General features: G+C 43.7%; 1 protein-coding gene across 3 annotated transcripts in view; it reads left to right on the top strand.

Moving 5' to 3' along the window:
- Positions 1-27115, top strand: part of MDGA2 (MAM domain containing glycosylphosphatidylinositol anchor 2) — a 340836-nt gene that overhangs the window by 267508 nt on the left and 46213 nt on the right. For all 3 annotated transcript variants that reach the window (XM_048949134.1, XM_048949136.1, XM_048949137.1), the window contains exons 10-12: positions 2017-2165; positions 15798-15975; positions 22522-22542. In XM_048949134.1, the coding sequence (XP_048805091.1) occupies positions 2017-2165; positions 15798-15975; positions 22522-22542 (348 nt within the window). The remainder of the gene's footprint in view (positions 1-2016; positions 2166-15797; positions 15976-22521; positions 22543-27115) is intronic.

Genomic DNA, 27115 nt, shown 5'->3' with positions numbered 1-27115 from the left:
TTTTTCCTTTCTCTTTTTTTCCTTTTTTTTTTTTTTTACTTAATTCCCCTTTTCTCAAATCTTTCTGATGACTGAAGTTCTCATCTAGGGCTCCCCATCCATCTCTATAAATACCTCGTGCATTTTGGCGCACACTCCTGATATCGGAGTTAAAGGATGAGAGTGGTGATTGCCTACCCCTCTGCTAGGTCAACATGAGCAGGCAAATCCCAACTTCCCATCAGCCTACCATGGGTCTTTCATTGCATTTTGTGGTTACTTCCACTGGCAAAGGACAGAGGTATGAGCTTTGTGGAAGGACTTCACCTGTTGTATCTGATGCTCCATCTCTTTTAGACCTTCATGGGAAGATAACATCAGCAAATGTTTTGGTTTCTCCTGTTTGGTTTTTGCATAATTCAGGTGACAGTGTGCAGCATTTTGCACCGCAGTGCCTGATTTGCGTTTGCCACGTTCTGCACCCAGCAGTGTCATTCTCAAAGTACAGAAATTCCACAGAAAGCAGAGAGATGGGTGCAGGGCAAGGATGGACCTGTGCCATGACTGACAGTCATTGTTGGCCTCTTGTTTTTTCCTATTGCATCTGTCAGAAACTTGTGGTTAGCAATGCTTGCTACAAATCCAGCTGTTAAAACATGTTTCAAGTCAATCCAGATATTTTTATTATTTTTTTTTTTTTTTAAACTGTGACAAAGTGAAGGAACACTGTGGTGGTATGGTGAGCTAACGAAAGATCAATGAAAAGTGACTTAAAAATGGAAAGCCAATATGTGTCTTTTTGGCTTATACGTGCTCATTCAATTCTGAAACACGTAGTTCCTAAGGACAAATCCACAGAGATTTTGGAGGTATGCTGGAATTGTTTTCTAAGGCAGCACTGTTCCCCCAAGGATACTGGGCAGCTCTGATTGCAGGTGACCCGTCTGTATCACATCTTGTGGTAGTCTTTCAGGAACTCAACTTCTGAGCCTGCACAGCAGGGCTGGGGTACACAGGATGCTCTAGGATGGTGCACAAAGATGATACGTATGTATTTTGTATATTTGAGAGCTCCTCTGTCACATCTGCCCCTCTCTTTAGAGGCTCAGCTACCCCACTACATGCCTATGGATGAGCAACCATGTTGGGCACTTGGTGTCATTTTTGCCATTACACACAAATCACTCTTGGTGGGACACTTCTGAGGCCACAAAGGTAATTCACCTTCGTGTAATTTACCCTGTAACAAAGTGTCACTGGTCTTCACAGGTTTAAATTAAAGGAAACTCAAATCTAATGATTTAAGTCATGTTTTGTCATGTTTGGGACCATCACACTTACGTTTTTCCCATTTAGGAAGAAAGTAGGGTGTAACACCATTCTGGTGAATAGCTCATGGCCCAGGATGCACTGAAATGGCATTTCCCCTCTGTATCTCCTGTGCAAGATTAGTGTGTTCAGCTAAATACCATACACAGTGCTGTAAATCTACACATCTGCAGTCCTGCAAAAGACAGCTTCTGTGCACTTTTGCTTGGGAAGTAGGAAAGGAGAAGATGCAGTGAAGGCAGCAGTCACTGGAAATATCCATTGTGTGTACAGATGTCATTCCGTATTATTTGTGCCAGGTACAGCAGCTGTTGCTGAGCCTTTCCCTGCTCAGTGCAGTGCAGCTTGTTTTGATATCTCTATTCTAGTCAGCTGGGCCATGAGGAATGAGCGCCGAGATCCGTTGCATCGCTCCAGTTTGGCCCTGTCAGGAGCTCAGGGAATTTTTCCCCTTTCCTGCCCACACCTGGGCCCAGGATGGCTTTGAGGAGTGAGTCAGCGACAAACTGTTGCCTTGAATCCCTTGAAAAAGGATAGAGGCAGTTAATCCTAAAATGTGCCTCTGGAAGAAGATGCAGAGAAGATGCATAACAGAATGACAGTGAGCTGGGGGTGGTCGCAGGCTGGGTAGCAACGCTTGGCTCCACAACCGCCTCTCTGACCATCCTGCTGTCCTTGTTTTCCCTTTTTTGTTGCTGTCTCCTGCAGGCAAGGCCTACGCCCCGGAGTTCTACTATGACACTTACAACCCGCTGTGGCAGAACCGGCCCCGCGTGTACTCCTACAGCCTGCAGTGGACCCAGATGAACCCCAACGCCGTGGACCGCATCCTCGCCTACCGCCTGGGGATTAGGCAGGTGAGGGGAGAAGCTCCTTCATGCAGGAGCTGCCTGTTGGTTTGCTGACCTCTGCCAGGGCTGCCCGGCCTTATTTGTTCTTTTTTATTTGTGTTATTTTACTTTATTTCGCTCTGTGTTGTTTGTTTTCCTCCCTCTTTCCTTGTTCTGTGAATTGGAGTGGTCTCTCCTCCTTCCAGAAGGTTTGCTGTCATCTTGCAGGTGTGGTCCTCTGCTGTGTGCAGATCCTGGAAGCTAATTTGCACATTTCCAGTGTGAAACAGAGATTAAAAGAGCTGCTCCTCAGAGGGTTTGCAGAGGCTGCAGCTCGAAGCACATTAGAAAGGCTACATAAAAGAAGTTTTCAATGAAATTAAACTCTTTATGTATCTATATATCTTTTATATGATCTTCTGTGTAAATAGGTAACTATAGGAGCAGATGTAGCTTTCCTTCAGAAACATTTAGTTACCCTTGAGAACAGAGCCATCTTCCCTAACTGCACTGAAGTTGAGCTTGTATGGGTCTTTGGAGATTCACCAAGAACTTATCAATGGGGCTTGGCTCTCTTGCAGAGGAATTGATAGCCATCACCATTCATTCACCCCTTTGCAATTTTAAAAATATCATCTGTCTTCTTTTGATGTGATCATTACAAAGCCTGAGTTTTAAAAGCCAATTAGAGAACCAATTTGTGCATTGCTTAAATTGATTAAATGAGAACACCTCTCTTTACTCCACTTCATGGGGTAAAATTAATGTTAGTTTGCTTTTGAACTCTCCACCAGCTAAATCAATACCAAAAAAATCACAAGTATGTCTTCTGAAGGCAGAAAGTGTTTGTGCCACACCATTTGCCTGTGGTTCTGTTCAGAATATGTCCCTGCCAAATGTTACGGATGTGCAAAGACTGATATTGCCAGCTTGATTTTTTGCAATTCTGGGCATTCTCGAGGGAAAAATGCCTGGTTTGGAAATGATGATGCTTGGTGTGAGCTCCTCTTTGGCTACCATGGTCACCTCTGGGTCATATTGGACTTACTGGCTGCCAACTTTGGGCCCTGAACTCCTGCTCCGAGCCTGGACCTGCTGCCATGAAATTAAGATGTTCCACTGCCAACATGGGAGAATATACCTGATGCTGTTTGGGGCTTGTTTTTCAATCTGCTGTTGAGCTGGCCTTCCTTAAATTGTATCTGAATTGATGGCACAAGGAGGTGTTTGGTTACTCAATGGCTGAAATAAGAGTCTGTGCAGGGAGGCTAGAAATCAGGGTTCAAGACCAATTCCTGAAGGTGCAGAGTGCAGAGTGGAGGACAGGAGGTATTTTGTTGTCTCAGTGAAAATCAGTGACTTTTAATAAATGTTTGTGTCATTTGCAACCAATCACTTCTGTTCCTCCTGGTACCCAAGAGAAATTATTAAATTTTAAAAAAGAATTTGCTGAAGCAAAATAATATGTAATGAAATTAGTGGCATTAGGTGTTTCTGCTGCTTTTTTTCCCCCCCCCATTCCATTTTAACTTACTTTTAATTATCAATTTTGTGTGCTTAAAATTAGTAGTGACTTTACTGTAATTACCTCAAGAACCCTTCCATCAGGTCAATCAAAACAAGTTTTATTCCTCTGTCTGAAGTCACATTTAAAATGAGAGTGATTTAGAATCTAGCAAACCATCCGGACACACTCACCCATCACTGCAGTAATTCCCCTGAAACATGGGCAATAATTAACATCCTTCCTTCCCTTTGCACACTCTATTACTCATTGCTAGCACGCTGCCCTCTGAAATGATGGTGTTTGGATCGTTTACTTAGCAGTGTTCTTTTATAATATGTTGCAAAACACTGCTAGGTGGATTGGGTCAGTGTTCTGGTGGCTGCTTGTGGTTAGAAGTACAGCATTATCTTTGACAGGTAAACTGGTTTTGCATTCAGACTGCTGAGACCTGAGCTCCAGTACCTGTTCCTCTTTACCCAGCCTGTATATTGCTGCTTAGCTGAAGGAAGAATAAAAGGCAGTAGGTTGGGAATACATGTGGGATTTTGTAGGGCCTGGGACTGGATGCATGTTACAGAGCTGTACAGCTACCTGGTCACTGGCCACAGGTGCGTGAGGACTGTCTGGCCTATAAAAGTTCTTTGCTATGAGAGTGGTGAGGTGCTGGAACAGCTGCCCAGAGAGGCTGTGATGCCCCATCCGTCCCTGGAGGTGTTCAAGGCCAGGTTGGATGGGGCCCTGGGCAGCCTGGGCTGCTGTGAAATGTAGAGGTTGGTGGCCCTGCCTGTGGCGGGGGGTTGGAGCTTCATGATCCTTAAGGGCCCTTCCAACCCGGGCCATTCTATAAAAGCACACAAGCAGCAGGTCTTAGATGCACTCACCAAGTACCTCTGCGGCCATTGGATTGGAGCCCCAGGAGTTGTTAGTGACCAGCTCCTTGCTGGTGTTCAAGGAGGAGCAGCAGAGGTGTGCACACTGCTTGGTGGCTGTGCTTGGTCAGTGCCCTCAGCACCAAGGAACACCAGCACCAAGGGGCCACTGTCTCAGCGCTGTGTCACTTGGAAATGAAGACAGGGGCTGTGCTTCTTAAGCAGTGGTGCTAAGCACAGAATGAAGGCAAAAGGGTGCTGTTACGGGAAGAGACAATCAGAGGAGAGAGAAGGGTCATTTTTCTGCCTACAGAGTGAAAATAGGAACAGATGAATGGAAAGAACTGTACTAAAGCAACATACTTAGAATGAAAGCCACTTAGGAGGAATGTATGTATGTTAGCACACTCTGGGCTCCACCTGACGGGTAATCAATTTGCATACGTTAGCTCTATCAAGATCATGGTGCTGTCATCACACAAGTCAGCCTACTGCAAAGAGAAAGGCATTTTGAAGCATGGTGTCTCCTTTTGTTATGCTACAGAAAATTTACAGTAGCTGTACATCAGTATGTATATGAAAATGTGATTCAGAGCTGTTTGAATGTATGTACTCAAATCTGTGGCAATTAATTTTAGGGGAGGAAGTGGGAGAGCTGAAAAGGCGAATTGAAATGTATATTGGAATATTTCTAGTGTTGTTTTCATGAAATATTTGAAACATTCTTCTCCAGAAGAAATGAGGAAATAAGCTGTCCTGAAGTTTTCTTCGCAGCTCTCGTTTCCTTTAGGAAGTCCAAGCAAGGCATTTTTATATTTTATCTTTTATCTTTTATATTTTAATATTATATTTGGTATATTTAATATATTTTTATATTAATATATTATCTTTTGGCTTAATCTTAATGCAATGAGGCGCAGGATACTGTCCTGCCCATCTGTCTGCCTGTCCTGCAGGCACTTCCAGTGGGGTCTGAGCACAGCTCTTCATGTTGGGTCACATCAGTGGGGAACGGAGCTGTAGCAAACGAGGAGGTGCAATTATGGAAAATATTGAAAGGCATTACATTAATTAAAAACAAAAACAAAGGTAAAAAAAAAAAAGCCTTGTACAAGGGGCAGATTGCATGAATCCTCTGACTTTGTAGGAAGCTTAGTGGATACCTTGTGTTCTTGGCCAACCTCTCACCCTTCTCTTCAGGATGACTCAAGCATATCCATACTGCCCCCCCTGTATATTACAACCTGAAAAAGCCAGAGGTCTCCATGGCCAAGTCTCCTTCCTGACCTTGGCCAGACAGTTCCTAAAATCCTGCATGGGAAGGAGGAGATCACCATGCTCCTGTGTTTGAAGGGGTGACAGTAACAGAGTCAGTGGCACATTGGCCAGAGCATGGCTGTTGCACTCCATTCTCACTTGCTCTTTCTCAGCAGAATCATCTGCAATATGAATTGATTACTGCTGAGAATGCGGCGTATCAGTCTAACTTTAGGAAGGATGCAGAAGAGAATGGAGTGAATTGAAGAGCAATTTAGCGAGAAAAATTACTCAAGCTAGAGGAATTTATTTTTGTAGATAACTCAGTTTTCAACTACATTTAAACACTTTTGGTAGCGCTGAGGCTCCCTTTGCTGCTGTGCTCCTGCACACAGCCCAGCACAGCTCTGAGCGGTGCAGAAGGAACTCGGGGGGTTGAGTGGCATGGAAGTTGTTGACTAAGGTGTGGGCCTTTCAAAGCCTCTGTCTGTAAATGGCACCAATGGTTTTCTTGTTAGTTTTGACTTCATATAATGAAAATATTAATATTGAAAATATCAGAGGATTTCAGACAGCCCCCAAGGACATTGACCTCGCACTCTCTGGACGGTATGTGCCAGTGCATCACCACTCCTTTGGAGAAGAAATGTTTCCTAATATCCAACCTGAACATCCCCTGGCACAACTTGGGCCATTGCCTTTTATCCTGGGAGCAGAGGCCGACCTCCACCTCACCACCACCTCCTGTCAGGGAGCTGTAGAGAGCAGTGAGGTCTCCCCTGAGCCTCCTCATCTCCACATTGACCCACCCCTGCTCCCTCACCCACTCATTAGGTGTTCTAGTCTTTCTCTCCCACATCTAAGACCATTTCCAAGGACAGAGAAGCTGCGTTCTTCCTGTGTCCGTAGGACGCATCTCAACAGTCCATGTTTCATCGAATAGACTTCATGCCGTGAACTTATTGGCAGCTTTTCTGCAAGATGAGTTTAGGAAGCAAACACAGATAATGGACAGGAATACACCCTGCTTGTAGAGCTTGCTCTGAGAAAGGTGTTTTCACCTCTGCATATTTAGGGCAGCATTGCAATTTACTCTTAGAGGTGCTTCCCCAGATCTGCATCAGCAGCCTGAGACCTGGATGTCCCATGTCACCACCAGCAGACTCGGACCTCACACTGGGCTTTCCTGCACCATGTTCCCTATTCTGCCCTCCTGCTGCCACTTCACAATGAAAAAAAGCACACTTACTGCTTTTTTTCCAGTTGGCCAAGTGCTGAATATTTAAATCATAGAATCATAAAATCACGGAATCCTAGCATGGCCTGGGTTACAAAGGAGCACAGTGCTCACCCAGCTCCAACCCCCTGCTGTGTGCAGGTCGCCAACCAGCAGCCCAGGCTGCCCAGAGCCACATCCAGCCTGGCCTTGAATGCCTGCAGGGATGGGGCATCCACAGCCTCCTTGGGCAACCTGTGCCAGTGCCTCACCACCCTCTGGCTGAAAAACTTCCTCCTCATATCCAACCTAAACCTCCTCTGTCTCACTTTAAAGCCATTCCACCTTGTCCCATCACCATCCACCCTTACAAACAGCCATTCCCCCTCCTGTTTATCCGCTCCCTGCAAGTACTGGGAGGCCACAGTGAGGTCTCCCTGGAGCCTTCTCTTCTCCGAGCAGAACTATCCAAGTTCCCTCAACCTCTGATCCCTCTGACAATCTCAGTGGTCCTCCTTTGGACTCATTCCAAGAGCTCTATGTCTTTCTTTGTGTTGGGGTCGCCAGGCCTGGACTCCAGATGGGGCCTCACAAGGTTTCTGGTCTTTGCTAACAAATGGAAGTGCTCTTGCATGGCCAAGAAAGCTGAGTGTCCTTCAACATTTCCTTCTGCACTGCAATGAGCAATTCTGGTGATGTGAGAAGAATGTCTGTCTGCTGACAGGCTGACAGGCTGCAAAGGGCAATCAGGTTGCATATATGACCACGCATAAAGACAGCATATTGCAGTTAAACCTGTTTGAGGTCTGTCTATATTTTCCCCAGCACTGTTAATGAGCGCATTTACAAAATGAGCACCACAGAGCTCAAAATGAGATTAATTACCAGTTTCCCAGTTATCAAAACTGAGACTTCACCCCATCAGGTGCTGCTGGTACAGAAGTGGCCCCAGCACGGAACTCAAACCCATTGGCTGTGATGTATTGCTTCTAATTGCTTGCTAATGGATGCCAAGAGAGGTGGTGGAGTCACCGACCCTGGGGGTGTTCAAGGAAAGGCTGGATGTTGTGTTGAGGAACATGGTTTAGTGGGAGTTATTGGGAATAGGTGAACGGTTGGACTGGATGATCTTTTAGGTCTTTTCCAACCTTGGTGATTCTATGATTCTCTTGGTACAGCCGAGGCCGGGAAGGATTTCCTTATTTATAAAAGCCCTGTGTAAATTTCATTTGCAATTTGGAGAAAAGAGATGTTAAAAGACATTTCTGAAAAACGGTGATTAAATGGGCAATTCTTTAGACTGTGCTTGCCCCTAGATGAGTAGTGAAATCACTGCATGTTAGCTGTGTTTATACCAAGTGCATGCTCCAAGAATGTGCATTACAGAAATTAAAGCTGCTGGGATGAGCAATCAGTCCCTGAAGACAACTGCTTCTTCCCTTCTTATGCTACTGGAGAATCCTTTTTTCGTCTGAAACATACATATGTTTAAATTGAATACAAGCTGTATTGCCATTCCATAAGCAAATCAGCGCCCTACTGCAGTGCATCTGTGTTTTGGAGCTGATTTAAAACATCAAAGTTCCATTTTGTGAACTTCATTAAAAATCTAGAGACTATTTCCTTTCCTCTCATGCAGTGATTGTCTTAAGTATTTAAGAGATGCTTTGTTGAAACACTCACATCTGACAGTTGAGCTGTTATTTTTTGGCAAAAAAAAACCCAAACTTGCTTAAAAACTCAAGCAATATCAGCACGTTCACTTTCCTCAGAAATGCACGTTGGCAGCATGCACTTATCTCCTTGCATTATTACTCCTTGATCTATTTGTGCAGAAACTCACGTAGGTTGCTTAAAATGCAGTCTTGGTTTTCCAATTCATTTACCCAGACAACAAAGCTCGTTCTCTGCGTTCGCTATACAGCAAAGCTCCTGCACAGGTTGAGTTTCTTGTCCCAATTGCAGCTTCATTCATTGATTTGTTACTGTGTAGTTGTTATCACTAAAAGAAAAGAAAAGGAAAAAAAAAAAGTTCATAAATACCTTTTGGAAATGACAAGAAATGGATTAGTTCAGTAGTGACAGGAGCTTCCTGCATGCTGTTCCAGGTCCGCTCATTGCAGGTTGTAGCATTGAGTGAGCTCAGCTCAGGCCCTGCACTGACAGAGGCACTTTTTCTTTTGGGATACTTTCCTGATCATGGGAGTGTCGTTGTTGTTATGAAGGTGTAAAGTGTTTAATATAAACTTAAGTTGATGCCACTTTGATAACTGTACCTCTTGTTGCCCTGATGAAAACAGTGGGTTATCTCCTGCAGATGAAGCTCCTGTTTGACATGCAGAGCCATGTCTGTGTTTAACAAACACGCAGACCCACAGCAGTGCTTTGCATGTAACTCACAGCACTGTTTTGCATGCAGATCTACATCAGTGCTTTGCATGATGATCCACATCAGTGCTCTGCATGCACACCCAAAGCAGTGCTGCTGGCAGTTGCACTTCTGGCAGTGCCCAGCTCACCATGCCCTAAACTTTGCTGAGTGGGCAGCAGCTTTCTAGCATATGAACCTCAGGTTTGCTATGTCATTGAAATGAGAAAGCTTTCTCCTAAAACCATCCTTACCAAGGTTTAATAATGAACCCACCTTTTGTGAATGCATAACAAAATAGAGATTAAAAATTGAAAGCTTTGTTTAGGAGATGTCTGGCAGTAGTGAAGGAGCAGGGAAGCCTGTGCAACTGGGGCGAGGAACGGGGCAGCTCTTGTTTAATCCTGAAGAGCTGTGTGAATTCATCTGGGACTTACCAGTTCTGAAGTCTTAACATGGATTCTGCTGATTTACATCACATTTTAGTCTTTAAGAGAAAGATATATTTGAATGCAGTCATGAATGCATCACATTCAGGGTTATGACTGATCTGAGCCCAAACAGTAGAGAAGTCCACGTGGTGACCTTTCGCTGAGAGCAAAATGATGCAGCCTGCTCCCAATCTACAGGTGCTTCAGCTCTTTTCATTAAACTGTGAAATTCTGCCTTTACTGAGAAGGCATGGAGGATAGATCCTGTACATGAGAGAGATGCAGTGCATTTACTGGCATCCCCAGGAGAGTCTTTAATGTGTGCAGTCATGTAACACTGCCATTCTGAAACAGTAGGGAAAACAATAGCCCAGGCAAACAATTGGTATTAATTTCTCTTCATTGAATAGGGATGGGGTGGGGTGGGGTGGGGTGGGTTGGGGTGGGATGGGATGGGGTGGGGTGGGGTGGGATGGAGTGGAGTGGAGTGGAGTGGAGTGGAGTGGAATGGAATGGAATGGAAGTGGAAAAAGGAGAAGGGAAGGGAAGGGAAGGGAAGGGAAGGGAAGGGAAGGGAAGGGAAGGGAAGGGTAAAGTTGCTTCTTGGCTTCATTTTCTCTGCACTGAACAACCCAATGTTGGCATACCTTCTAGCCCTGTTACCAGCTTTGTTGCTTTATACACCATCAGAACACATGAGATTTACTGCACTGCTCAGCTGAGCTTTGATCCTCCCCATGGCTGGAGCAGAACCACTCATCTGCATGGAAGAGTGACACTGGAGTGCTGTGGTCTGAGAGTAAACCATTTCTAGTCCTGCAGCATCAGTGGAGAATACAGCCAGTGTTGGGTGCAGCCCATGAGGCCCTTTTGTCACTGTGACTGGATGCATGAAGGAATTTCCATTTCTCAGTCACTGTTGCACACAGCCCATCATTTGTAACTGTCCCACTCAGCACTTGAACCAAAGCATGAGTGCAACCTTGGGTGTCATTCACCATGGTGACTGCATGGTTTTTCGGTCACCCTCCAGTTGCTTCTGAAAGTGCTGAGGACTGCCAAGACATTGTCTGCACACAAGGAGCATTTTTGCATCTCATTAATAGCTCTCAGGAGAATATTCTGACATTCATGTGTTTCAGCTTTGGATTTGGCATTGGAATTAGTGACCTAGATTTTGGTGTTTGTATCTCAAGGCACGCCATGCTGTCTCTGGTCAGCCTTCAGAGGCAGCCAGTGCCCTGGTAGTTGCTTCCATTAAACACAGACTTCAATAACAGGGTAAATCTGAAGGTCATGGAATAAATCAGCAGTCATAGAGCCATGTTATTGTGTCATGTTAGGAGCAGAGACAAATTCAGAGTTTTGTGCTAAAAGGCCATGAAGCCCTACATGTTGAATTTCCTGTATGTTTTGTATGTTTTCAAAGTGCATCCAAACTAACTGTGAAAACTGCTCAGTTTCTACACAGCAGAGAGTGTTATCTGCCTGGAACAAGCATTATGTGCTTGGAAAGGGGGATTCAGTTGAAGGCTGCATTGACACTGGTTGCAAAATGGAGTGTATGATTTTGTGTCCATGCCCTAGCAAGTTCCTATATCAATCCATGTACTGGTACAGATTTGTTTTGTCATAAAGAAAGTGAATAGAGATAAATTTTATCACCTTTCTTATTAAAGAAGGGTGTGCCTATTGCAAATACAGAGTTTTCTCTTTGTCCCTGCATATCAGGTTATCAAAAGCAAAGAAATGCTGAGAAAGACCTTCCAGGGATGAATAGCCTACATTGCAGGTTATGTAGCCAGTGGACTGAAGTGTCCTAATTCAAATTTTAAAAGACTTTTTCATTATCATTCATTTGTATGGAAAAAAAATACATTAAAACAGAAGGCAGTGTAGTTAACACGTTTCATAGCTATTTGTGCTGTGTTTTGCTTTTCCTCTGATGAAACAACATCTCCCATTTCCCAGGTTAACTTGTCTTTGAAACTTCAAATGTGGTAGTAATTAAAGAGAACTTAATTGTCGTTTCATGTAGCTTCCAGATCTCTTGTGCCATCTCTCCTTAAATTGTTCCCATTTGTTTCCCCTGCAAATATGAGCCTATAGTTTTGGATCATGGACAGCTGTTTCTGGCATCCTGACCACTCATCCATCAGTTTTGTTGCCCATAAAAGCGTTCTGCATCTTTGGACGCTGAGTTCCTATTTAATGGCAACTTAGAGACTGCTAGCTGCTTAAAAGAAGGAAAAGGAGGGTGATAATTTTCCATGTCCCACATAAAACCGATTACACAACGCTGCTAACACCAACAAATGGCAAGTGGTATATAGAGTGGGGATGGAAGGTCATGTAAAGAAGGCTTATTTCTGGTAGATTTTTGTGGGGTAGCAGTTAGGTCCATGGCACTGAGACCCAGTGGTGCTGCCCTTGCTTTGTCCTGTGTGCAGGGAGCAGGGAGCAGGCACAGGTTGAGTGCAAAAACAAATGCAGTGCCTTGATGCTTCCGTGACTGCGTGTGAAACTATGAAAGAAGAGATGTCATCAATAGCAATATTACATGATGCAGCGTGCAAAATAAACTGATGATGAGCATGGCAGAGCATGCACTGCAGCTGGCCTTGTTATTTTTGCCTGAGTTATAGGTATTTGTCACTGCGGGTCATTTCAGGGCCGTAAGTAGCCTTTGAAATGAAGCTGACACAGTTGCCACCTACCTGATAAGGCTTGTGTTGAAAATGAGAGAGCTCTGATCACGCTGCTGGGTAAACTTATTAGAGGGGAGCAACCACTGCAGTTGTGCAGCAGCAAAGAGGTGGGCATTGCACAGACGTGCTCCCTCTGCACTGTGCAGATAGGAGAAAGATTTGCCCGTGGCCCAAGTATTTCCCCATGCTGTTTTATAGATGTAACTGCTAAAGAATACTCATTTTTTTTCTTAAGGAAAATCAATTGTCATCGTGGTTATAAATTGTAAAGAAATCACTTTAAAGACTGCCACGTGTTTTTTTTTTATAGGAGTATGCAGTAGATTAATATACATGGCATTCTATTGTCATTAATTAAAGAGATTCTTGTCTGACTTTTTGAGTCAATGAAGAAATTTACAGCTGGAATCAATAGGCCAAGTACAATGGACTACAAATGTGTTTATTTTTTATAAGCATAATTGTGCGTATGGGCAGTCAATATTTAATCATCCCATTGGATTAATTTCTCAGGAAATCTATGTGTTCGGGTCTCATTGCTCACATCATGTTGGCTGATTTTGCAACAGGAGATGGGGAATAAATGTGCTTTCACTGACAGCTCAGAGGAGATGGTTTCAGCCTGCTGTGATAAAATGCTGTCACACTTCTACTTTTTTCCCTTTCTGTGATGTCAGGGAAAGGCGTTTTGCTTTTCTGTTAGTGTTAGGGAACAAGGATCTCCAGGTATTCAAAGGTAATGGAGAGAAGTGAAGAGTCCCTGTGAAGCCCACTGTGCTCCGGATTGACTGAATGTGGGTATGCTCTGCTGAATTAATTACAGGTTTTAATAAATGCTCTTTCCACCAAACCCTGGTTCTCCCTAAATTTAAAGCTCCAGACACACACATTGGCACAAGGGCTGAAGCTTTACGGTGACGTTTTCTTCTGCGTTCTCCCTTTGAAGCATGAGTGCTGAATTTGGAGATGCTCAAAGCCAGGCTGGCTGGGACCCTGGATAGACAATCTGTGTTTCCCTAGCTGGTTGCATAGCTCTCCAGTTCCGTATTGATAGGTCCTTAGTGTCTCAAAGGAAAAGGAGCTCTGCTTCATGTTGGTACTAGCTGCTCACATTGGCAAGCTGATGAGCTCCACACTCATTTTCAACACTGTTGGATGTTAATATTTCATGACTGCCCAGCCCTGGGCACCACTGCTCTTTGCCTTGGGACTTGGGAAGGGGCTGCAGCCCTCCTGGCAGCTCCCTCTGCCCAGAGAAGGGCAGGCTGTGAGTTGAGCATTGTGGTGTACCAGTATACTTCATCTGTTCAGCAGCTGAGCTGAAAAATCAGGCATGGGGAAGTTTCATTCCAAACCCATAGAGACAGTTTTGAGATGTTTGTGGATTGTTTTTTTATGGTTTCCATGGTAAAAATAAGAATTAGAACAGAGCTGGTGTTGATTGCAAAGCTAAAAAATGTGTGTTGCTTCCTATGGAGAAACACCAATATCCAGGACTAGCTTCAGGTGCATAATACCAAAATGAAAAATGAAACAGTATTTCTTTCAGAATGAGTGAAATATTGTAGTTGCTTCATCTGCTTTTGTGGGTCATTGAAGAAAAGGGTGATAATCCAAAGCAGCAGCTGAATGTGAGGACGCTCATGACTACTTATAGTAATCAAAACTGTAAACGTGCATGATTAACTATGAAAAGCATTTGCTGAAGTAAGTGTTCCAGTTTTTCTTTATCTGAAGGCTGGGTGCAATGGGAGCATGTTTTTAGTAGCTCTCCACAAGGACCCAGAAATACCTTTGTGCAACAGCTGGCCAGCTTGAGGCAGCTGCAAGAAGGCAGCGTGAGCTCATGCAACCTGTAGCACAATGTTCCTAGTGCAGTATTCACAAATGCAATTGGCAGCCAGCCTGCTGGCATGAAAACTAAATGCTGTGGGAAAACCACTGAGCACATAAACAGGAGGGGGAACGGCTGTTTATGAGGGTGGACAGTGAGAGGAAAAGGGGGAATGGTCTTAAACTGAGACAGGGGAGGTTTAGGTTGGATATGAGGAGGAAGTTTTTCAGCCAGAGGGTGGTGAGGCACTGGCACAGGTTGCCCAAGGAGGCTGTGGATGCCCCATCCCTGCAGGCATTCAAGGCCAGGCTGGATGTGGCTCTGGGCAGCCTGGGCTGCTGGTTGGTGACCTGCACACAGCAGGGGGTTGGAACTGGATGAGCATTGTGCTCCTTTGTAACCCAGGCCATTCTAGGATTCCTTGATTTAGTGCAGTATTTTATTGATTTCAGTGGATGACTTTTTATTTTGCATCAGCAAATTGAAGTTCTAGAATAAAACATTCTCTGCTTTCAATAACCATGAAGCTCTGCATGGAATAACTGAGAATTTTGGTGCACTCACAACTCTGGTGTGCTTAGTGGAACATCTCATTTTAGTAGTACTGCACCTGTACTGTTATCTTGAGAAGCATGGTAAATATTTAATGATTTTTCCTTTGTTTCCTGGAGATAGAGTCTTTAATAAGCCCAAGTACCTACAAGTAATATTGCAATGCCAAGTCACTGTGCTGCCCAAAATATATAATTTCTGTTAGTCCATAAGCAATCAGACTTTGTAGGGACAGTGTGGCACTCTCTACTCATGATGCCTCCTTCTTAATTGGATTTTTTTTTATTTTCTTGGTAAAGCATATATATAACAGAAACTATAGATTTGGATGTTGAAAACACTGCAGTCTATAAAGCACTAAAATCTATGCTTTGTTGTTTTGTTTTGTTTTTTTCTCTTAACAAAACATCCTCTTGTTTGCTCCTATTGACTTTCATTGTTCTGTGAAATCCATCCATCTTGGAAACTACAAGGACTGCTGTTAATTGTACACTAAGGCCATTAAGAGCCAGCCTATTTCTTTCTCACTCATCAACAAAAGTGCTTGGAGACCAAACTGCATCTCAGTTCTCCAGTATGCTCTCATTAGCTCCAAATGACATCCTAAATGACAGCTGTGAAACCTTATTGCCTGCAAGAGGGAGAGGTTGGGCACCTGTAGGGAGGAAAATAATGGAGGGAAGAACGCTGCTGGATGTGGGGAGCCAATTTACCTGGGTTGTTAGATATGAGGGGATAGCATGGGCTCTAAGACAGGATGGTCAGCCTCCAGGAGGTGATAAAATGAACTGAAATCAAACTTTTTTTAAGGGAACTCATGGCCCAACACAGGTTTGTATGTGTTCCCCTTCACTCCTGAGGTGCAGACAGTATCTGCCCCAAAAGCTCTGACATTTGCATTCTTCTTTTTCTTTTAGGCTGGACAGCAGCGTTGGTGGGAACAAGAAATTACAGTGAATGGAAACATTCAAAAGGGAGAATTAATTACCTACAATCTAACTGAGCTGATCAAGCCAGAGGCGTACGAAGTCCGTCTGACACCCATCACCAGATTTGGAGAAGGAGACTCCACTATTCGGGTCATCAAGTATAGTGGTAAGACCTTCAAGTACAAAGAAATGCATTGTGGCACCTTCTGCACAATTGGGTCTGCTGTATGGGTTACAGTTGTTTTATGTTGCATGATGTGAACTGACTGCCAGTCCAGCAGTGAGCTGCCCAGACCCCAAACCAGAGCAGTTTCTGTGTTATAAGGGTAAAAATACAATGAATTAATGTTATCTGCATGAATTAGTCTTCATAAATCAGTGCTATCTTTGTTTCCAAGAGTTAATTCTTGCCTTGAATTCTTGTTTTGTGAAGTTTTCTTCAAAACTCGCTGCCCTCCCAAGTAATATTATGGAGGTGTTAAATCACTATTTTGTTGTCATCATTTTTTTCGTCAGAATCAGGATGCTTTGAGAAGTTTCTGTTTAATTATGAGTGATCAAAATAACCCTGACTATTCCTAATCCTATGCAAGTGAGAAAGAATGATTGTATATACTCCTGCAAAAGTTTGCCATGACAAGGATTTGTCTACTTGACCAGAAAAGAGAAAGTATTTCTACAACCTTCCATTCAGTCTCACAGCATTACCAAAAATTAATCCCTAGAGCTCTGAAAAGAACTCAAAATACCTTCCTGAGGGTATTAATGTAAAGAGTAACTGAGTTAACTTTTTTTATTTCTTCTTTGCTGCAGTGTAGTGGTGTTTGTGCTCTGGCAGGTCTCAGGAAGCTGACTCAGTTCTCAGCTGTGGTTCACAACCACACCAAGCTTGAGCCATTAATGAAACATCATGTAATTTGCATTTCTTGCCCCAAGTTGCCCCAAGCTGCCAAGGAAAACATTCCAGTGCAACATTAAAAGATATATTTGGACTACAGCAAATTTCTTCTGCTAGAATCTGCCATTAGCACAGAGGTGAATGACATCCCATTTCAAACATGCTGATTGGACACCAAGCATAATCCAGCTGCCCAGGAGAGATGGAGCCACCATTTTGTGCCCCAGGTGGAAGGATGCTCCTGCAGGGGTGCTCAGTGCCATCACTCAGGTGTCAACAAACACAGTTTAAGAAATGGTGAGCCAGGTGCTAATCAATAGGGTAAACCCAGAGTGACTTCTCTTTGAAGTGGGGTTCCAGAATTGCTGAGGTTTTGTGTGCTTCAGATACACATTTTATCTCAACATTTGTCCAAGCGCTGTAGTGTCAGCTAGCTATTACCAGGCTAATTTTAAGTGTGTTATAACTCCAGCTAAAAAATAATGATACTGCATACGTTATTATGGTGCAAATCTAATAGTTATAATCTGAAATGCTAGAATCTTAGAAAAGCAGCTAATGGGCTAGCAGCATGCACAGCAGCAGACCAGAATTGAAGTAGAAGTAATAACAAACATTATCCAGAAAATAAGACATCGTGCGAATGTTTCTTAAATGGAGAAGATAATTTTTAATAGATTTCTCCCCATTACATTTGTTGAGACCTTAAGCACACTCACACACACACAAATAGCCCATCCACAGTTGGGTCTTCACATTTTGAATATAGTTTCATCCTGTATGTGTGTGCAGTTTTGATCGATACCCTGCAGGCACACTGGACTTCAGCCACATCACTCCACACTTCTCACCCCATGGCTTCAGAAATACTTTTTTGGGGACTTACAACAGTTGAATACCTTGCAGTATCACTGGGTTGTTGAGATTGGAGGTGCTGCTGGAGGTCATCTCATCCAAGCTACTCAGAGCAGGCTGCCCAGGGCCACATGCAGTTGGGTCCTAACTGTCTGCAAGGATGGAGACTGCACCACCTCTCTGGGCACCCTATCCCAGTGTTTGCCACCTTTATTAGTGTAGATGAGCTTTTTTCTCTATAACTCTCTCTATAACTATCTGAAGAGAGGTTGTAGTGAGCTGGGGGTCGGCCTCTTCTCTCATGCAACTGGTGATAGGACTGGAGGGAATGGCTTCAAGCTGCGCCAGGGGAGATTTAAGCTGGATGTTAGGAAATACTGCTTTTCAGAAAGAGTGGTCAGGCACTGGAATGGGCTGCCCAGGGAGGTGGTGGAGTCACCGACCCTGGAGGTGTTCAAGGAACGTTTGGATTTTGTGTTGAGGGACGTGGTTTAGTGAGAGCTATTGGTGATGGGTGGATGGTTGGACTGGATGGACTTGTAGGTCTTTCCTAACCATGGTGATTCTGTGATTCTGATGTTTAAAATTTGTGCTTTTGTTTGTATTGCTGGTAAGGATTCCCACTGAAAACGTGTTTTTCCATATTGTAAGCAGATTAAAAAGATTTCACCCCATTTTAAAGAAATGCAGCCAGCATGAAAAGCAGATCAGATGCACGATAAGAGTTGCTAAAAATGGAGCAGTGTCTTTTGCCTTTAGTGAATACATTCCCCTTGACCCTTGAGTTTCAGCCTGGTGCAAGTAGGGAACAGACAGACCATGGCCTATAGGAGTTATTTTGACAGCTTAAAGTTGTCATTTGTAGCATGACAACCTCGGGTTGGTGCTGCCCAAAAATGATTCTTCAGAACTAGTCTTAAAGTGTGTGAGAATCAACTTGACATTCCTAGCGCATGGGTTGTGTTTGCTGCCTTTCCAGAGAGGAGGAGGTTTCTCCACATTTCTCTCAGTGGATGGCTCTGAGACCCTTCAGAAATGCCCATATCTCTGTGTGACTTTAGGGGCACTCTTAGATGAGGTGTCTGATTTACCAGTCATTGAAGTTAAGTCACGTTACTCCTGCCTGTGCAGTCATTTTTGTTGAGTTGTGCTGCAGAGCACATTGCATTTTAAATTAAAATCCACAACTGGAGTTTAATGGGAAAAATGCTCATATATAAATAATAGCTTCCAGTGGGCTAGCCTGCTGGTAGCCATCTGAATGTCCAAAATGACAAGGCTACTACAGTACTATCAAAGCAGGAGAAGCCTTATTTATGAGCTCTTTACAGTACGCCCTGCCATCCTAAGCTGGAGCCGTGCATACAAGACAAAACCTCCTTGCTATCCAAGCCCACAGATCAAAACCTCACACCTGGTGGAAGCACTTCATAGGGAAATTCCTTGCCTGCCATGAGTTATTTTCTCCTCCACGCACAGAAGGAGTGGGAGAAAAGGACAGTCATCACAGTAGGAGTGACATTGTAATTACAGCCAAACATCACTTGACAAATTCTTTGGTAGGTGCATATGTTACTCTGCTAGTGATCACAGTCTGGCAAGTAAATACTACCAGGGCAGTTTAAGTAGCACTAATAAGTGTTTTGAAGGCTGGTACAAAACAGATAAGTCTTTTAGTAACAGGTTCAATGTAATCTCCATCACTTTACATAAATCTGTGTCAGCCTCCATGATGCAAACAAGCAATAACATCCTCCAGCTATTCCAATTAGCACTATTTCAGATATGGACTTATGGTTAAATATTTCTAACCAGTGGTAAACAAGCAAGTTAATTTCATTTTTGTGAATGAAGCCCAAACCCTAGCATTGTATCTATTGTATGTAGAATCAGCCCTCTGTGACATGGCAGGTAGATGAGGCTGCCAATCACTTAATGGCCCTGCCTGTGGATTCTTATACAGGTTAGGAACTTCCCAGATCCTGTATGGAAGAAGTGTATGTAATTGTTCCATTTGTTATTATTACTATTATATTTCTGGGCCCCACAAGAAAAAAAAAGGTATCAAATAAAGCATAAATTATAGGATTTATAAGTATACACAGATGTAAGTATGAGACTGTTTTATAAGTAGTATGCAGAGTTACCATTATGGGAACAAGAAAGCCTTGCATAGAGAATCAATATCTACAATGAAGACTGCTTTCCACTATGCAAACCAAGTGCTTTTAAAGGTTTGGACTCCTGATCCCTCATTAAAGCTTTTAGATTCTGGTTGTAATTACTGTAAGTAGACAGCAGTTTCCAGTAGTAGAAAACAGAGCAGCTGAATACCCAGCATACTTACCTCTAGATTGATGTTTCTCGGTCAGTTTGCAGCTTTGGGGAGCAATGTCTCAGTGCCTGTACAAGTTCCTGAACAAGTGTCTGTATCAGGGAGGATCTCTGGGAGACATCACTGTATAAATGCAGTTACAAGGGCAGGGACTGACAACAAACATTCTGCCCACATTTTTCTGCCATCACCTGCACATATACAGATCAGTGAAAAGTGAAGTTGTCCGACAAGCTGAAATTCCAGTGGGCTTTACTCCCTGCATGCTGGAGAAAAGGCAGAGAGATTAAGGGATGATCCGCCTCAGCTCTACCCGAGCTCACATCCTTCCTGATGCTTGGTTCTCCTCCTGAGATTCCCTAGCATTAAGCCAGGCCAGCAGAGCAGAGCAGCAAGAACCCTCATAGGCACAAAGCCTTTCCAGATGTTCCCAGCTCAGCCTTAGGAGTTGCTCCACCAGTCATCCATTGGTTTATCTTCATGGCTAATTGAATGAGCTGCCCTCACATTGTGCACACAGCAGCCTCATCTTTCAGCAGTGAGACCTGGAGCTGTCACACTTCATCACATGGCAGCTTAGTTCACCACTTCGGAGAGTGAGCTTTCTGGGTTGCTTTATTTTCAATTTTATTTTATTTTTCTCGTTTATTTTGTTAGATAAGTACAGCCTAACTTCTTCAACTTGCTTTTCTGATTTTGTCCATCAGTTTGAACCGCTTGGCAAGAAGCCTTTTTTGCTTTGCTGTGTGAACAATCTGAGTAGCATTACTCAAGGTTATGCACTGATGATAGTTTCCATAAAAGCCTGCACGTTTAGTTACAAAGCAAGCATCACTAAACGTAGTTTCCAGCAATTTCAGCTAATTCCAAGTTCAGTCACTCAAGAAGCTCGCAGAATGAATGTTTCTTGGAGAAGGAAAGGTAATTTGTTGGTAAAAGCTATGAGTTTGTCTCATATAATGTAATGACTAAGTTCCTTAAAATTGCACAGGGGCAAGTCACTGTTCATTTGTTTCAGCAAAGAAAGATCAGATGGCAGAGTCACTAAATTAGACCTGTTTTAAAAACTTCAGGTCGAGGTTAGAGCTAAGTAGAAACTGTGGCTGAGGTCAGAAACCAGGAGTTCATGTCTCTGAACATAGCTTGGGAACGGCAGCAAGACATGGAGCAACACTTAGATGGAAATCAGGGGTTACCAGACGGACACAGCATCTGCATACAGTTCTAATGGTGGGCTCAGCATCCTTCTGTTTCTCACATGCGTAAGGGCTTCTAGAAGGGCTGTGTTTCCTAAGTCTCCCATCCTCACATATACCCTTCTACAAATAGCACAGAAATGAAGACTTTCGTTTCTCCCTCAGACCAAATTTCCAATGTTTAGCATTGTTCAGGTCAGTCTGGGTGTAAACTTGGGTAACCCATCCCATGGCTAAGATATCTGTAAGCATGACTAAGGTTTGACTTTCATCCTGTTCCATCCTCTGGCTGACAGGTGAACCTCAGTATTAAAGAATTAGGGATTTAGAGCTTTTTGTGATTTTGCTGAGGTTCTGTTAAACAAGAACCTGTGCCAAGGATGCCCAGCACCAGTCATCATGCTCAATCACAAAGGGTGTTGCACAGACCCAGAGAAGAGACAGAAATAATATTTTTCAGCAAAGTAATCTCAAAACCTCTTTGCAGTGGTGGAAATTTGGTTTTGATGCCTCCCAAGAGGGGAGGAGTGGTCATCACCTGTCCCTGCCATGGGGCAGGGAATGAGCAGAGGTGGATGCATAGGGGAGGGCAGAACTGCTTTGTCGCTTCTCCATCTCCAGGAACACAGCCCAGGAAAGCAGCATCCAATGGACATGGGTGCTGCAGTGCTGGCAGCCCTGGGGAGAGCACACCTCACCTTTCTTTGTCTTCTAGAATGTCTTTAAAACGTTTCCCCTTAGAAGAGGATTTATGCAGCAGGCTTGCAGATTTTGTTGGTTTTTAGGTTTTATTTTTGCTTGATTGTGTCTCTTGGCCTAATGGGATCAAACCTCTTCTCTCCAACTCGCTGTGCTTTTGTTTCCTGCTGCTTAAAAAGAAAAATTGTGATTTCTGGGAAGAATGCAAGTGCTATCCATTCACAAACTGAAGAATAATAGAAGAATAGTTTGTTACATTAAATATCCATGAACACTGATAAGACCAACAGTTGAGTAAAGCATAATGCAGAACCTGTGCTTCAGATGAATACATCCTTCCTGTGTCTTATGTTGGATTTCTGCATGAAGGCATCACCCTGAAGTTTTGCTGTGCAGCTGTCCTCTTCTGTCCAGGGTCTGTGCCAGTAATCTAGCTTTGATGCTTAATTACAGCATCTCATTCCCCAGGCTGCATGTGGTAATGATGGAGCACATGTAATGAGTGGAAGAGGCTTTTCTCATGGAAGCCATTGCCTTTGGCTTGTCAGGAAGCTGCAAAACTTGTTCAGAAAGGACAGCATCAGTTTTGATGACTGTGTTAATGTGGGACCCATAATCAGGGTCCTCAGGAAGGGGAAGAATGATCAGTGGGCAATTTAGGATCATCTGTGTGTTGGTTTTGTTAAGTTTTTCCCTTAGTGCTAATTTTATTTTTGCTCTCTCTTTCAGCTCCAGTAAATCCACACCTACGTAAGTATTTCTTTATCTTTTATTCACATGAAGAGCTGTCCTTGCACCTGTTGTCCTTTGTGCTTAAAAAGTGACTGACAGTTATTCCACTTTCAGTCGCCGTGCCCCTTTAGTTTTGTGTGCAAGCTGAGCCTGATGGTGTCATTCCTCTTGTTCTGCAAAGTGCCAGAGCAACAGGTGATGGAGGAAGGACGTATTGTAGCTCCAGCCCATCTTTGTTGTTAGGGTTGTATGGTCAGGTTGTGGTTGGACTTGATCTTTAAGGTCTTTTCCAACCTGAGCAATTCTATGATTCTGTGACTGAGAAGGATCTGTGTCTGAGCCTTAGCAGACAATGTAAACATCTCAGAGGAAAAGTTCATTTAGAACATTTTCCAAAGTAATTTCTCCTTGCATGAGAACTACATGTGCATCTCTTGAAGTACATCTACATGAGCATGGATTGTGCCAGGTGACTTCCAGAGGTCCCTTCCTACCTTACCCTTCTGCGATTGTCATTTTGTGATTCCATGATTCTGAGTGAGTTACTGCAATCCTTCCAGCTGCAGTCAGCACCTCATAGAATCATAGAGTTGCTCTGACTGTGTCCTGCCTGATGTGTGGTGCTCAGTAGCACATGAACGTCTCCTGGTACAGCTGTTTCCCATTCAAATCAGCCACGGGCACCAAACCTTTGCCAGTACAGCAGACAGGAGACTGGGCTGGAGCTAGGAAGAACAGCTTCATTCTAACACTAACATCCTACTTCATCCCCCATCTGTCTACTTCATGATTGATTTCCACTCAGTAGCAAGGGCATATTTTGTGGGACATACTCTGATGTTATTCTTGCTTTTAATCACATATGCAGAAATGCTCCTGTAAATGGAGTGGGGCTCTTCCATTACTGCTGCCCTGGTGCAGCCATAGGCAGGCAGAGAAGCAGCAGCAGGCTGTGCAAGCAGCCTCTGTCTGTCTCTCAGACGATGGCCAAACTTTTCAGTAAATTTTAAACTTATTTGCTGAAGGTCTTGTGAGATGCATTAATAATTAATCAGGGCTCAGTTTAAAGCTCGTGGGAGCTGAAGGATCCAATCTCATTGACTTAAGTGAGCAGTAGATGAGGCCCTTGCTAATTAATGTATTAAACATATACTCTCTGATGTTAAGAAAAAAAAAGCATTGCACTCCCATGTGCTTCCCACTATAATCTTCTATGATTTTAAGATCTGAAATTGTCTCATTTTCAGAATGTCTCTATTGTACAGTTCAAAGCAGCAGCTCTGCCAGGCACGTGGCTCAGTGCAGGTGGCACCCGAATCACCCTTCAGGTCAAAACCCTGCTGGCTCCAGGGAGGGAGACTTCTGGCAACCTGCCCACCATTTCCATCCTCTGCTTCTGACTCTGTCTAGCTGTGCACCTCTGCTAATGGGAGAGTTTGCCCACTGGGAGCTATAGGGCACCCGGTGACATTTCTTTCAGACGACCAAAGAGGTGGTTAAATCTTGAAGGCTTGCTTTTTTCCCCAGTGACTTCTTGAGTAAAACCCTTTGAGGAGAGAAATCTGCTGGGAAAGAGAAGCTCTGGCTCCCACAGCAAATTCAATCTCATCTTTATCCTAGCTTTCTACAATCTCATTTTATGTCACTGAAAATGCAGGATGAATGGTGATGTTGTATGTTATATAACACCAACCAGCTTCTGATTCTTTCTAAACCTGTTGGGCTGAATTCTAACTTTATTTACACCACCGTGAATGAAGAGTAAGTGCCCTATTCAACTGGGGAAAATATCTGGAAACTGAAGGCACACCTTCTTGCTCAAATTCTGGAATAATCACATGGCAGAGAACATTCATTCTCATGAGATTTCTGCAGTAGATAAGGAAGTAGCATCAAATGACTGGAAAACTGAGATTTTGCCTTAGAGCTACTTTCGTGTGTATGTGTATGTGTGACATATAAATAAGCTGTTTAATGGAACCAGTTTATAGTAGACCAAACTACTGTATACTGTAGACCAGTACCTAAAGGGAGCCTATAAACAGGAGGCAAGCCAACTCTTTGAAAGGGTAGATAACAGCAGGACAAGGGGAAATGGTTTTGAGTTGAAGGAGGGAAGATCGAGGTTGGATGTCTCACACTATGAGAGGTGAGGTGCTGGAACAGCTGCCCAGAGAGGCTGTGATGCCCCGTCCATCCCTGGAGGTGTTCAAGGCCAGGTTGGATGGGGCCCTGGGCAGCCTGGGCTGCTGTGAAATGTGGAGGTTGGTGGCCCTGCATTGATGGGGGGTTGGAGCTTCGTGATCCTTAAGTTCCCTTCCAACTGAAGCCATTCTGTGATTCTGTGATTTTGTGATTCTGTGATTCTATGAACATTTAAGAATTTCATATCGGTGAGTGCAATTGGATGTTACACTTAAATAATGGAAGACATGAGATGTGAAGAAGTCATTCAACTTGAGTTTTGTGGAAAAAGAATTCATATTAGAATGAAAAGCCTTGCACTTTGAGTGCATATTTTCCTGTGATTGGCAATAAATTTATTTAATAACTTGCATTAAGGGTTTGGACCAACAATTCACCTCTGCCCTTAATGATGTTTGGGACCATTTTTGGTATCCACAGCTCCATCAGTTCTCAGTCCCCATCCCCAGACCTTGCCTGTCTGCAGGGATGGGGCACCACCACCCCTCTGGGCAGTCTGTGCAGTGCCTCACTGCCCTTAGAGTGAAAAACTCCTTATTTCCAGTCTTACTCTCCCCTCTTTTAGTTTGAAGCCATTTCCCCTTGTCCTGACAGAAGAGACACTGCTGAAGAGCTTGTCTCCTCCTAGAGACAGTCTCCAATTCCTGCACAGGGGAGGTATAGAGCTAATCCCAGGGAACTACTTCCCATTTGTATTCATCTGTTATTTTTCACAAGGTGTTTAGTGCCAAGAATATTTAGCACTAACCTTTTCCAGTGCATTCCAAATGGCAGGGTTCCACGTGAAACTGGTATTTTCATATTAGATAAATGGCAAACTTTTACTTGCCTTTCTTCATCTAGCCTGAATGCATTAATTTGTTTCACTTGAAGAAAAGGCTGATGTGGATTTTGTTCTGCTGATGTGGTGGAATTTCTTAACGAAGCTCTGAGGGCACACTGTGACACGGAAATGCAGCTTTTAAGCAACTGGAGGGGCAGTGGTAGGAACTGCTGAATAGCTGGGAATGCTTTGTCTTAAATCACTTTGCTGCAAGACTGGATCTGATAGGCAGAATTTTACTCCTTTCGCCACTGTTTGGCCTTTTCATTTTGTCTCACTGTGTAGAAGCAGCACCTTGCATGCTATAGGAAAGGTGTGTATAAGTGGAGGCCCAATGTAGTGTCAGCCAAGCAATGCATGTCAGAGTGCTTCCTTGCTCATTCAAGACTTTTGTTAGGGTCTTTGTGTTCTCCTCCTGCTCTTGGGGACAACGATGAAGGTGTTGGTCTGCACCCATTCTCCCTGGAAGGACTTTGGATGGAGTTCACAGCCCAGGTGTTCTTCTTTCATGTGCCCATCTCTCAAGCAGAATTGCTGTCAGGCCAGTGTTTGTATTTCTCCTCCATTGTGCTTATGGAGGTGCTCCTGTGCCGAATGGTTTTGCGCATCCCCTCTTCATCATTCCAAGTTCAGCATTCAAAAAGCACTACCTCCAGAATCAAACTGAAGTCCTGAAGTGGGCTCCTCACTGCCTTGATGCCTTTCAGCCACGTTTCTGAGTTAATTCTCCTGGAGGATCTAATAAAGGTAGTAAATTGATCAAGAAATCAAGCCTGAGGTGCTCGTGGGCATGGAGGCTTCTGTGGACTGGGTTTTTGTGGCAACCTGGTGTTTGGAGCAATGCTTCGTGCTGACTGCTATGCAGCAGGAAGTTTTGTTGCTCAGCATGAGCAGAGGCAGAATGAGGAAGGCTTGGAAAGCACTCCTAATGCACCTGGTGGATTGGGAGGAATTGTCAAGCCTGTTTTTTCTGTTGGCAGCATTATATGATTTTAAATAAGCTTCAGAGCAGCATCCTTGCTTAGCAGTACATATCCAAGCTAAGCTCCAGGTCCTTCTGTCTTTACTGATTTGCAGTGAAGCTCCAGTGGCTGAAGTGGATTTATAGTTTACTGAAGCCCCAAACCTGCAAACATTTATACACCTTCTGAATTTAACACAGATGAATGGTGCCTGGTGTTAGAGTTTCTCCTAACAATGAATATAAATTGCACCCCTATAACGAATGCTGTAGCTTACACAGTATGCAGACAGCTGCATTCTCCCAGGAGAAGAGAGATTTGCTTGTTTTCTCAGATAAATCAATTGACTTTGCTGGAAGAGTAAACTCAGCAGGAACTGCTCGTGTGTATAAAATTAAGCTTTTGCACATTTTACTACACGAGGCCTCATTCTGTTCTGAGATGAAAACTGAACCTTGAAGTTCTGGTTTGTTTGGTTCCTAAATGCCTGATTATAGGACTTCCCCAACCCATCGTAACCCGGAGGTGGGATCATTGGGATGGTGTCTGACAGACCTGCTTCACAAAAGAGAGGATCCCAATAATCCTGATTGGGGATCAT

This window comes from Lagopus muta, chromosome 6, assembly GCF_023343835.1.
Source record: "Lagopus muta isolate bLagMut1 chromosome 6, bLagMut1 primary, whole genome shotgun sequence".
NCBI lineage: Eukaryota > Metazoa > Chordata > Aves > Galliformes > Phasianidae > Lagopus > Lagopus muta.
Note: the sequence above shows the minus strand (reverse complement) of the source record. Positions and strands in the feature narration are given on the sequence as shown.